Source organism: Mobula birostris, chromosome 1 (assembly GCF_030028105.1).
Source record: "Mobula birostris isolate sMobBir1 chromosome 1, sMobBir1.hap1, whole genome shotgun sequence".
Lineage (NCBI taxonomy): Eukaryota > Metazoa > Chordata > Chondrichthyes > Myliobatiformes > Myliobatidae > Mobula > Mobula birostris.
In genome coordinates this window covers 121,668,227-121,681,958 of record NC_092370.1, presented here as the reverse complement: position 1 = coordinate 121,681,958, position 13,732 = coordinate 121,668,227, and the positions used below count along the sequence as shown (strand labels likewise).

Below are 13,732 nucleotides of genomic sequence, written 5' to 3'. Positions count from 1 at the left end.
TTATCCAAGGCACCAATAAAAATTAGTGAACCAGGCAAAGTTTAAACCCTGAATACATATTTGAATCTATATTTTGTTTCACTTCACAAGCCAATTAAGCAAGATAGCTTGTCAATTAAGCAGGATAATTAACACATTCTCAGTGCAATTTAACATTCCTTCACCCGTTTTTGACTTTTCCATAATTCACCTTGATACCAGTTCCATAAAGAAAGACATAAAGAAAAAATACAGCACTAAAGGCAATTTCAATATTGATAGATAACAGTTTTCCAAAAATATATATCTTTGGACATCAGTAAAACAGTTAATTTCAGACACTGCACTCACAACTCAAACCAATGAAAGCATGTTGTTTTTAAAAGACATATTCCAACTCTGAACAGAAAGCAGAAACAGAGGACAAAATGTTAGTGGAACTGAAAAGGTGAATGGGAATTTTTTACAGAATGATTTAAGGGCAGAGAAAACGGTACATACATATGACTAGAATAAAAATAATGCAAGCTATAACCAATGTAAAGGATAGAGGAGGGAGAGATTGCAAATTAAAAAAGCTGTAATACTAATTACATTTATTTAAACTTCTGCTTTCCATATTCATGTTTGTCAAAGTTATTTCTGATACTTGACCATAATGTCATCTCAACAATGAACTATAGCAACTTAACTGGCTATAGATGACAACTTAGCAAAAAATGACTTACTTTTTAAAGCATTTTTCAAGATAATAAACATGATAAAATATTTTGTGGTACTCACTAATGACTGGATACTAATTATGGACAGTGATGGATGAATATTCAATGAAATGAAGGAACTCTACTGAGTGTAGGTAGAGTGATAAGTTATGGGTAGCTATAAAAAAAAATTATTTCTGACTTAGGAAGTAATTAAGACAGTTCTCAGGAAGAGAACTCCTATGCAATGCAGCGACTCACTGGGCTTTGAATTGTTGTGACATAATCTAACAACTGTGTTGGCGCGTGGCCAAGTTGTTAAGGTGTTCATCTAGTGATTTGAAAGTCGCTAGTTCGAGCCTTGGCTGAAGCAGCGTGTGTGTCCTTGCGCAAGGTACTTAACCACACATTGTTCCGTGATGACACTGGTGCCAAGCTGTGTGGGTCCTAATGCCCTTCCCTTGGACAACGTTGGTGGCGTGGAGAGGGGAGACTTGTAGCATGGGCAACTGCTGGTCTTCCATACAACCTTGCCCAGGCCTGCGCCCTGGAAACTTTCCAAGGCGCAAATCCATGGTTTCATGAGACTAACGGATGCCTAAAAAAAAACTAACAACTAATTTTATGCAACATAAAGCATCACATTCCACAATGAAAATAATGCTTTTAATGGCAAATGTTTCTTGGTATTCTGTATTACTATTACTACTAAACTCCACCATCTCTCAGCTTTCTAACTGAGTACTTCATTGATATGTCAGCACACATCACATGATTGTATCATAGACTGTGGCCGGTACCCTTAGCTTAATGAAATCAAAACTAATATTGAGCAACATGTTTGTTATCTTGAGGCAAATTAGGGTAGATAAAATCCCCAGGGTCTGACTAGGTGTTCCCTCGGACCCTGTGAGAGGCAAGTGCAAAAATTGCAGAGGCATGGGCAGAGATATTTAAATCATCCTCAGTGACAGGTGAGATACAGGAGGCTTAAAATATAGCTAATGCTGTTCTGTTGTTTAAGGAAGGCTCCAAAAAAAAACCCAGGAAATTATAGGCCAGTGAGCCTCACATCAGTAATGAGAAAGTTTTTGAAAGGCATTCTAAGAGAACGGATATATGAGTATTTGGATAGACATGGACTAATTAGGGATAATCAGCATGGCTTCATGTGTGGTAGGTCATGTCTAACCAGTCTTACAGAGTTTTCAATCGATAGCATCAATCCTCACCTAACTAAGTCACTGGGCTTTTTGAAGCTCTTAGTACAAAATGAGCACTGGTTTGCATGTTTAGGTTCCTCTTCCATCTCTGTGTTCTTATCCTTCATCTCACTGACACGGTCCTTTTCTGCTGCCGATTGCACTAACACTTTTTCAGAAATTGTAGCATCTAATCTCGTTTCAGTTTTTGCCAGTTCTGCCGTCTCCTCTTCTGTAAATGTGATGATCCCAATCCTTGGCCTTCGCACAACAGGTCTCTCTAGGTTTTCATCCTCGTCTATGTTTACAGGGTAAAAGCAGAAAACATTTTTTTTGTCATATTTAAAAGACTCCACCATAAAAAAAACAGACTTGTGTAGATTGCCAGCAATTATTGAATGTAGAAATGACATGCCTCTACCAGTGAATAAAAAACAAAGTGCTTCGCATGTCAGGCAGCATCTGTGGAAAGAACAACTGCTAACATTTCAGATTGGTCAACTTTCATCAGAAATGGGTCTTGATGGCAGTGACCTTTCTGATAAAACATCATCAACCTGAAACAGTATTTCTCTCTCCACACATGGTGCCTGCTGGTTGAGGACTTGCAGAATTTTCCCATTTTTTATTCCAAATTTCCAACATTTGCAGACTCTGCTTATTAAATTTCCATGAGTTATTTTGTTTGGAGCTAATGCCTTTGAATGCTGAAACATTAATACAACGGGAAAGCTCCTGGGAGAACATATGAAGGAATTGGAGCTGCAGCTCGATGACCTTTGACTCATACGGGAGAATGAGGAGGTGATAAACAGGAGCTACAAGGAAGTAGTCACCCCTAGGTTGCAGGAGACAAGTAACTGGGTGACGGTCATGGAAAGGAGGGGAAATGCACAACCAGTGTAGAGGACACCTGTGGCTGTTCCCCTCACTATTGAGTATACAGTTTTAGATACTGTTAAGAAGGACAACCTACCAGGATGGAGCCACAGTGACTGGGTCTCTGGCACTGAGTCTGGTGCTGTGGCTCAGAAGTGCAGAGAGGTGAAGGGATTGCAGTGCTGATAGGAGGTTCTTTCATAAGACGAACAGAGATGAGATTCTGTGGGCGCAATGGAGATACTCAGATGGTATGTTGCCTCCTGGTGGTAGGATCAGGGATGTATCAGATCACCAGAAGTCTTGGTGTATATTGGAACCAGTGACTGGTAGACAAGGTGATGAGGTCCTGAAGAGAGATTTTAGGGACTAGATAGAAAGATGAAAAACAGGACCTCCAGGGTAGTAATCTCTGGATTTCTGCCTGTACCACACACCTGTAAAGGTAAAACTACGATGTTTTGGCAGGTGAATGTGTGGCTAAGGAACTGGTGCAGGGGGCAGGGGTTTAGATTTATGGATCATTGGGATCTCTTTGGCGGGTAGGTAAGACAGGTTACACAAGAACCCAAGGGGGTCTAATATCCTTGTGGGCAGGTTTGCCAGAGTTGTTCGGGAGGGCTTAAACTAATTAGGCAGGAGGATGCGAACCGTAGTGCTGAGGATGAGGTAGCTGGCTTATAAACAAAGGCAGTGAGATTCCTAGCAAGAAGAGGCTGATGATAGGGTAAGACAACAGTCAACAGGATGAGCTGCAATGTAAAAGGCGGACAGAATCGAAAAGGGTGTATACAGGACTGAAGGTGTTATATTTGAATGCACGGAGTACATGGAATAAGGCAGATGAACTTGTAGCACAGTTACAGATTGGTATGCATGATGCAGCCATCACTGAATCATGGCTGAAAGTAGATTATAGCTGGGAGCTTAACATCCAAGGGTATACATTGTATCAAAAGGAAAGGCAAGTTGGCAGAGGGGTGACATGACTCTTTTGGTAAAATAATTAAATCAAATCATTAGAGAGGTTACACAGGATCAAGTGATGAATTATTGTGGGGAGAGCTAAGGAACTGCAAGGGTAAAAAGACCCTGATGGGAGTTGTATACAGTCCCACAAACAGTAGTAAGGATGTGGTCTACACATTATAATCGGGAGATAGAAAATACAAGCCAAAAGGGCATTGTTACAATAGCCATGCGTATTTTCAATATGCAGGTAGATTGGGAAAATCAAGTTGATGCTGGATCCCAAGAGTGGGATTTTCTAGAAGGTTTATAAGATGGCTTTTTAGAGCAGCTCGTGGTCGAGCCCACTAGGGGATCAGCTATTCTGGATTGAGTGTTGTGCAATGAACTAGAATTGATTGGAGCTTAAGGTAAAATAACCCTTTGGGGAACGTGATCATAATATGATTGAATTCACCCTGAAGTCTGAGAAAAAGCTGAAGTCATATGTATCAGTATAACAGCTGAGTAAAGGAAAGTACAGAGGCATGAAAGAGCTGACCAAAAGTGATTGGAAAAGAACACTGGCAGGGATGATGGCAGAGCAGCAAAGCCTGGAATTTCTGGAAGTAACTTGGAAGGCACATGACATCTCCATCCCAAAGAGGAACTTGTATTCTAAAGGCAAGATTACACACCTGTGGTTAACAAGAAGTTAAGCCTAACATAAAACCAAAAATAATGGGGAGTACATGATTAGGAAGCTTTTAAAATATGATAGTATGCTAGCCATTAATATTAAAGAGTATACCAAAAGTTTCTTCAGATACATAAAATGTAAAAGAGAGGTGCTGGACAACAATACTGGAGAGGTAGTAATAGGGGACAAGGAAATGGCAGGCAAATTGACTAAGTATTTTGCACCAGTCTTCACCGTGGAAGACACTAACAGTATGGTGGAAGTTCCAGAGTGTCGGGGGTCAGAAGTGTGTGAAATTACCATTTCTAAGGAGAAGGTTCTTGGGAATCTGAAAGGTCTGAAGGTAGATAAATCACCTGGACCAGATGGTATACACTGAGGGTTCTGAAAGAGGTGGCTGAAGAGATTGTGGAGGCAGCAGTAACGATCTTTCAAGAATCAGTAGATTCTGAAATAGCTCCAGACGACTGCAAAATTGCAATTATCATTCCACTTTTCAAGAAGAGGTAAAAAAAAGGAAATTATAGGCCAGTTAGTCTGACCCCAGTGGTTGAGAAGATGTTGGAGTCAATTGTTAAGGCTCTGGTTTTGGTGTACTTGAAGGCACATGATAAAATAGGTTGTAGTCAGCATGGTTTCCTCAAGGAGAAAATCTTGCTTGACAAATCTGTTGGAATTCTGAAGAAATAGCAAGCAGGACAGACTAAGGAGAATCAGTTGAAGTTGTGTACTTGGATTTTCAGAAGGCCTTGACAAGATGCCACCCCTGAGGTTGCTTAACAATCAGAGGACATGGTATTACAGTACAGATACTAGCATGGATAAAGCAGTGGCTGATTAGCAGGAGGCAAAGAGGAGGAATAAAGGCAACCTTTTCTGTTTGGCTGCCAGTGACTAGAGGTGTTCCACAGAGGTCTATGTTAGGACCGACTTTTTTTTTAAAAAAAACATTATATAAAAATGACTTGGATGATGGAAATAGTGATTTTATTGTAAAGTTTGCAAATGATAAGATAGATGGAGGGGCAGGTAATTTTGAGGAAATAAGAGAGGCTACAGAAGGACTTAAGACTGAGTAGGAGAATGGGCAAAGAAGTAGCAGATGGAATACAGTGTTGGGAAATGTATGGCCATGCACTTTGGCAGAAGGAACGAAAGGGCAGACCATTTTCTATTCAAAAATCTGAGGCACAAAGGGACTTGGGAATCCCTGTACAGGATTTCCCAAAGGTTAGTTTGTAGGTTGAATCTGTGGTGAGAAAGACAAATGCAATGTTAGCATTCATTTTATGAGGACTAGAATATAAAAGCAAGGATGCAATGGTGAGGCCTCACTTTTGTGAGCAGTTTTGGGTCCCTTATTTTAGAAAGGATGTGCTGAAACTGGCGAGGGTTCAAAGCAGATGCACAAAAATTATTCCAGGATTGAATAGCTTGTCATAAGAAGAGCATTTGATGGCTCTGGGCCTGTATTCACTACAATTCAGAAGAATAAGGGGTGACATCATTGAAACCTATCAAATGGTGAAAGGCCTTGATAGAGTGGATGTAGAGAGCATGTTTCCTATGGTGGGAAAGTCTAGACCAGAGGGCACAGCCTCAGAATGGAGGAGCATCCTTTTAGAACGGAGATGAGGAGTGGCTTCTTTAGCCAGGGAATGGCGAATCTGTGGAATTTGTTACCACAGGAAGCTGTGGAGGCCAAGACACTGGGTATATTTAAGGCAGAGGTTGATAGATTCTTGATTAGTCAGGGCATGAAAGGACATGGGGAAATGGCAGGAAATTAGGGCTGAGAGAAAATGGATCATGATGAAATGGTAGAGCAGACTTAATGGGTCAAATGACCCAATTCTTCTCCCATATCTTATGGTCTTATGGACTGCAAACACTTAATCGTTCTGCTGCTGGGTTATCATTTCTAAGATCCATTTGAGAAGATAAAAGTAAAAGTAGAATGCTAGTTATTAATGAAGTTGAAGATGGCTGCTTTGTTCTGGAGCTGAGTTGAATGACTTCTAGCATCTACAACCATAACCCCCACTCTCCCACTTTCATGGTCAATATGTTGAGATTGCTGAGTTTTCCATTTTGACTCTCCATGACTGCACATTTACGAGGGCTCTTCAATGCTACACTCAAGGCAGTCACTCTCAGCTTTCTGAAATTCAACTCCTTGGACCATTATTTGGCCAGGGTAGAAATGAGTCTTCAAGGAGAGTGGTAGGGGATGGAAGTGATGAAATCCCACTGTAAAACCTTCGACTGATAATAGAACACAACTGCGATCAAGCGATGTATTTCATACCTCCTACTCCTGCAGTAGTTTGATGAGCTTTCATGTGCCTTTTGCAGTGAAGTGATGTTCGGAAAGTATCATCGCAGAAAGGGCACTTAAATGGTCTGAGGCTGGTATGGATTACCATGTGCCTTGTAAGACTCCCATTGGTAGTAAAGGTGGCATCACATACATTGCATCTGTAGGCTTTAATACCTTTAAACATGTATAGACATAATTCAAAATGCCAATAGATGTTAAAATAAGATATCATTTGTTTCAAAAATACTGACAGAAACACAGCAATTGGTGTTACAGTACACAGCAGTTTAAACATCAAAACATCAACGTAATGATGGAAACCATTCAGCCTTTTACATCTATTCAGATTCATTGAACTAACTACTCAATTAGTTCTAATCCCATGCCTTTCTCAATTCCAGGTATTTATTGCAGTCTCCTTTGAAGTTATTATTGAGTCTGCTTCCACCTAACTTACTTTGGTGCAGTTATTTTAGATTTTAATTATTTTGTCTCGGTGATTCCTAAGTGAAAGATAGGTAGTTCAATAAAAGAGCAATTCCATTCTGAATCACATTTGACTTGTATTATGCTTGGCCAATTATTTTGTTTTAAAAATTATATTGAAACGCATGAGACAATTCACAACTAAATTCAGGGGTCAAAACTTTCTGAAGGAATAAACTGATTTGCTGTGGATGACAAGCTAGTTCAAATTTTCAGCTAGACAAATTAGCTGGCCGGAGCTTCCACCAGAAACCAGCAGGGGCCTTTTTTTCTTCAAGAGCAAATTGAAATCAATGAACTCAAGACTCTACTGCTACTTCTATCACTATCTGTGTTGTGAGAAAGCATTTTCAGCTTGCCCACAAAAGGCTCTCATTTATCACACAGGCGTTGTGAAAACTCACCACTTTTCACAATGCTTTGGCTGTAAACCACTATGTGCTGTTCTGAGCCTACAAATGGGATTAGAAACATACACTTTGTAGAAAACCTATAGCACAATACAGGCCCTTTGGCCCACAAAGCTGTGCTGAACATGTCCTTACCTTAGAACTACCTAGGCTTACCCATAGCTCTTTATATACCTATTCCAGGGGCCTCTTAAAAGACCCTATCGTTTCTGCCTCCATCACTGCCGCTGGCAGCCCATTACACGCACTCACCACTCTCTGCGTGAAAGACATACCCCTGACATCTCCTCTGTACCTACTTCCAAGCACCTTAAAACTATGCCCTCCTGTGTTAGCCATTTCAGCCCTGGGGAAAAGCCTCTGACTATCCACACAATCAATGCCTCTCATCATCTTACACACCTCTATCAGGTCACCCCTCATCATCTGTCGCTCCAAGGAGAAAAGGCTGAGTTCACTCAACCTATTCTCATAAGGCATGCTCCCCAATCCAGGCAACGTCCTTGTAAATCTCCTCTGCAGCCTTTCTATGGTTTCCACGTCCTTCCTGTAGTGAGGTGACCCGAATTGAACACAGTACTGCAAGTGGGGTCTGACCAGGGTCCTATATATCTGCAACATTATCTCTCGGCTCTCTAACTCAATTCCACAGTTGACGAGGGCCAATGCACCACATGCCTTCTTAACCACAGAGTCAACCTACATAGCAGCTTGGAGTGTCCTATGGACTTGGACCCTAAGTTCCCTCTGATCCTCCACACTCACTATATTCTGCCTCATATTTGACCTACCAAAATAAACCACCTCACAGTTATCTGGGTTGAAATCCATCTGCCACTTCTCAGCCCAGTTTTGCATCATATCAATGTCCCGCTGTAATCTCTGACACTATCCACAACACCCCCAACCCTTGTGTCATCAGCAAATTTACTATTCCATCCCTTGTATAAATACAGGCTCTCATCTCTTGTTACACATCAGTATACTCAAAGCCATTACCTGTATGTGTTCGCTGATGTGCTTTCAAAACACCTGAGGATACAAAACATCGATTGCACTGAAGACATTTGAAGGGCTTTTCACCTGTGTGCGAACGTACATGTTGCTTCAGATGGCTTGACTTCTTGAAACCTTTGGTACAGAATTCACACCTGGGGAATGCAGGAGATGGGTAAAAATAGTCAGTGTTAACAATGCACTTGACTTTTATATACCTTCAGAATTAGAGATGAAAATGGAGAAAAGGGATAGTAAACATTAGACCATGAGTTTATTCCCTAGAGCAGAGGTTCCCAATCTGGGGTGCACAGACTGCTCGGTTAATGGTAGTGACCCATAGCATAAAAAAGGTTGGGAACCCCAGCCCTAGAGTGTCGAAGAATGAGGGGAGATTGATAGAGATAATATAAAATTATGAGGGCTATAGATATGGTAAATTCAAGCGGGTTTATTCAGCTAAGGTTGGGTGAGACTGGAACTAGAGGTAATTGATTAAGGGTAAAAGGTGGAATGTTTAAGGGGAACATGAAGAGGAACTTTTTTTCCCCCACTCGGAGAGGTGTGAGTATGAAACAAACTGGCAGCATAAGTGGTGGATGTGGGCCTGATTTCAACATTTAACAGAAATTTGGATAGGCACATGGATTGGAAGGATATGGAGGGCTATAGTCCAGATGCAGTTCAATGGGATTAGTTGGCATGGACTAGATGGGCTGAAGAGCCTGTTTCTATATTGCAGTACTCTATGACTCAATTTCAAACATATTCAAGGATTTAAACTTCTGTGGCAAGGAATTCCAGATATTTATGGCCCTTTGTAAGGAACTCTTCTTTAACTCAATCTTAAATAGGCATCCTCTTATTCTGACACTATACTCCCTGGCCAGACTCTCATGAGGAAAACATCCTCAACATTTCAAGCCTCCCTCCCCAAAAATCTTACACATTTCAATAAAATCATTCTCATTTTTCTAAAGACCAAAATGTGCATACCCAATTAATTCTACCTTTCCTCATAAGACAATCCTTTCATATCTGAGGTCATCCCAGAGTCTGAACAGCCTTCAATAATATCTCTCCTCAAATAAAGGTATTCTCCCTGGCAGTTGGTAGACTTTTAAAAAGACTTCTATATTTCAAAATGAAAGTAAGTGTTACATTTTCCTTCCTGATTACTTGGCACACACTGTGTTGCTGATTTCTGAAGTCTTTCTCTATTTAACAATGTGTTATCATTCTTTCTTCCAAAGGAAACTTCACATTTTCCTCATTTTATAATTCATATCACTTTGCCCAATAATTCAACCCATCAATATCCCTTTATAAACCTGATATATTCTCCTCAAAACAGTAAAGAACAGGGTTTCCCTTCTTCCACCATTGATGCTGCCCTAACCACATCTTCTCCATTTCCTGGACATCCACACTCACTCCATCCTCCTGCCACTTTCACAGGGGTAGGGTTACTTGTCCTCACCTACCACTCGATGAGCCTCAAAATATAATTTTCCACAACACCCACCATTTTCAACCGGACCCGACCACCAAACACATCATTATCTTCCCTCCCACATCCACCCCTCCAGTCTCTGCTTTCTTCAGGGATAGGGATTGCTCCCTCTGTGATTCCCTTGTCCATTCATGCCAGTCCACTCCACTAATCTCCAACGAGGTACTTAACCCCACAAGCAGAAGCAGCACTACACCTATGCATTCACTTCCTCCCTTATCTCCATTCAAATCCTTCCAAGTGAGGCAGTACTTCACCTGCAAATCTGCTGGGGTCATCTACTGTATCCAGTGCTCCCAGTGAGGCCCCCTCTAAGTGAGACCAGATGTAGATTGGGAGACCATGTTATCAAGCAGTTCTGCTCCATCCGAAAAATGCAGGATATCCCAATGGTCAATCATTTTAACTCTGATCCCCATTCCCATTCCAACATTTTGGTCCATGGCCTCCTCTTCTACCACAATACAGCCACTTCCAGGTTCCAGGATAGAGGAGCAACACCACATATTCCATCTAGGTCAGGGGTCCCCAACCTGACGGCATGACCATTGATCTCTCAAACTTCTGGTAATTTTCCCCCTCCCCCTTCTTCAATTTCCCCACTCTTGCCTCTTACCTCTTCTCATCTGCCTAACACCTCCCATTAGCACCCATTTCTCCATGGTCCACTCTCCCCTCTTATCAGATTCCTTCTTATCCAGCCCTTTACATTTTTTCTACCTATTATCGTCCAGCTTCTTATTTCATCCAGCCACTCCCACTCATCTTTGAAAGTTGTGTTACAAATGTTGATCACTTTATACCAATGATCTCTGTAATGGCTCTACTATCGCATCTGGTTATCAATTCTTGTGTTGTGACAATGGCAGCAGGCATAAAGAAGCACTTCTCTTAGGAAAGAAGTCAGAGCCTAGTGCTTGTACCTGACTAGTAATCCATAGGTCTGTGCAAGTAACTTAGAGATATTTTGAATCTGTCTACAGCAGCGAAATTTAATTTGGATTAACCAGCTAGTAATTATAATGACATCTATGAAGCTACCATATTCATTACAACTGCTTTCCAGCCAGGCTCTCTGATGAACTTTTGAATCGGAAGGATTGATCAGGGCATCAAAGGACGCGAGAAGGCAAGAAGGGGTTGAGTGGGATCTGGGATCAGCCATGATGGAATGGCGGAGCAGACTTGATGGGCTGAATGGCCTAATTCCACTCCCATGTCTTATGGTCTAAGAGTGCCATCCATTCTTGGTTGGTCTACATTTAACCACACTCAATGTGGGGTTAAATGTCAGCTATTTACTGAAGTGATAGGTTGATAAACTTGCCAGCAATGCCCACGCTGCATGATTTAATTCAAAAGGGTCACATTAGTGAGGAGTAAATAATTATAGGACCATGGGCACAAGTAGTCCTCAAGAATTTGGCAGCACAGACATCAGGCTCTGTATTGAGCAAATATGAGTTGGCTTGCTTTTGAGAATAATGTGGGAAAACTCAGCAAGAGCTTTCTATTGGGATTCATAAGTTGCATTCTAGCTTGGGAGAATCTGGTCTCCATGCCCTCAGATGGAGACCCTGACAAGAGAGGTGTCCAACAGCACATCCAAACATAGATTAAAAATACCTATAAACACATATGTGACCAGTACTAAGGAACAAATATACACTGCACCACAATAACTGTAGTATAATTTTTTTGCCAAGTTTACATTACAGAATTCACATCTAGTTCATTTACTGTTTCCATTCACTGCAACACCAATTTGAATGGAGACAGACAGAAATCCCAAACTTAGAAGGAGGAATTCTGGGCACTGCTTTGGCCTGTCTTTGACATCATTTCTAGTTCTAGGAGTGGGATGACTAGAACATTTAAAGTGGTTGTGGTACTAACTGCCTTTCCTGTGGTACAGTTTAGGCTGCATCTGGAATATTGCATATAATTCTGGTCACCCCATTATAAGAAGGATATCCTGGCTTGGGAGAGGGTGCAGAAGAGCTTTATCAGATATTGTCTAGATTAGAAGGCATAAGCTATAATGACAGGGTGGACAAACTTGGGTTGTTTTCTGTAGAGCAGCAAAGGCAGAGGGGAGATCTAATAGAGGTTTATAAGATTATGAGAGGCACGGGTAAAACTGACAGGTATCATCTTTCCCAAGGCTGAAATGTCTAATACTAGAGGGCATGCATTTAAGGTCGGGGGGGGGGGGGCAGGTAATTTCCAATGAGATGTGAGGGGCAAGTTTTTTTTTTAAATATACACACACGGAGTGTGGTGCCTGGGTTGGTGGCAGAGGCAGAAACATTACAGACCTTTAAGAGAAATTTAGATAGGCATTTGAATGTGAGGAAATAGGAAGGTCATGGACATTGTGTAGACAGAAGAGGTTAGTTTAGTTGGCCATTTGATTACTAATTTAATTGGTTCGGCACAACATTGTGGGGCAAAAGGCCTCTTCCTGTGCTGTACTGTTTCATGTCCCACTTCCATGAACTAGTAAAGGGCATGTTCTGCTGAGAACATGCACCAGACAGATTCACTGCTGTTGCTAAGAGCACCACACATCTATAGTGGACAAATGCTGACGAGGACGCAAGTTTCATGGGTCTTTAATTAAAATATTTCCCATCTGTCCTCTCCTCATCTACTATTTCAAGCATCTATAACATGAAATTCTAAATTTTCTTGAGTATTGCAGCATAATTTTTTACGTCCATCAAACAGGGCAGACATGAAAAATGTTTTGAGTTCTGCAACAACCCAGTATTACCTCAACTAGAATTGTGGGTAATATCCTATCTCAGATCCAGGAGATTCTGGCCCAAGATTGTTACCATGAAGCAAGGTCTGAAGTTAATGACAACATTCATAGGATGATATGGCCAGAATCTTATTGGTCAATAGAAAACATATGCCTGGCATCTCTACTGGCCAGAAAGAAGGGGCTTTTTTGAGATCAGTAGATATACAAAAAGTGAAAATGTGTAATAGATGCCAGTGAGGAAGTGTCCAGCATAGTGGCACACATATAACTTCTCACTATATCCAACCTGTATGTTCTTCTGACTTGGTCCTCATTATCAGAATGGAATGCTGAACGATGGCTTTGAAGTTGCAATGTTCCTGGTGACGGCTCATGTAATAGCCGAGTGGCCTGAAGAATGCACGGAAAAGCACAGAGAAATTTAATAGATAAAGAAAATTAATTGAATCATATCATTGAATAGGAAAATATTGAATTACACCCATTACAAGACAAATATTGCAGAAATACAGTACAGGGGACATTCAGCCTTTCCACAAGGAATAATTTTATTTAAAGGTATGCACAATATTCTATGCAGCACACACAAATTGCTGGAGGAACTCAGCAGGTTAGGCAGCATCTATGAAAATAAATCAACAGTCAATGAAACGTTTCTACCTGTTACATCAGGACCAGAAAGGAGAGGGGAAGAGCCAGAATAAGGTGGTGGTGGGGGGCGGGGGGGGTGTGTGGAAGAGAAGGAATACAAGCTCGAAGGTGATAGGTGAAGCCAGGTGGTTGGGGGAGAGGGGATGAAATAAGGAGCTAGGAGGTAATAGATAGAAA

The 13,732-nt window shown here is 41.2% G+C and overlaps 1 protein-coding gene across 3 annotated transcripts in view; it reads right to left on the bottom strand.

Moving 5' to 3' along the window:
• Nucleotides 1–13,732, bottom strand: part of LOC140199432 (zinc finger protein 236-like) — a 154,734-nt gene that overhangs the window by 35,582 nt on the left and 105,420 nt on the right. For all 3 annotated transcript variants that reach the window (XM_072261550.1, XM_072261535.1, XM_072261541.1), the window contains exons 17-20: nucleotides 13,191–13,294; nucleotides 8,625–8,776; nucleotides 6,718–6,903; nucleotides 1,913–2,180 (exon numbers count right to left, since the gene is read on the bottom strand). In XM_072261550.1, the coding sequence (XP_072117651.1) occupies nucleotides 1,913–2,180; nucleotides 6,718–6,903; nucleotides 8,625–8,776; nucleotides 13,191–13,294 (710 nt within the window). The remainder of the gene's footprint in view (nucleotides 1–1,912; nucleotides 2,181–6,717; nucleotides 6,904–8,624; nucleotides 8,777–13,190; nucleotides 13,295–13,732) is intronic.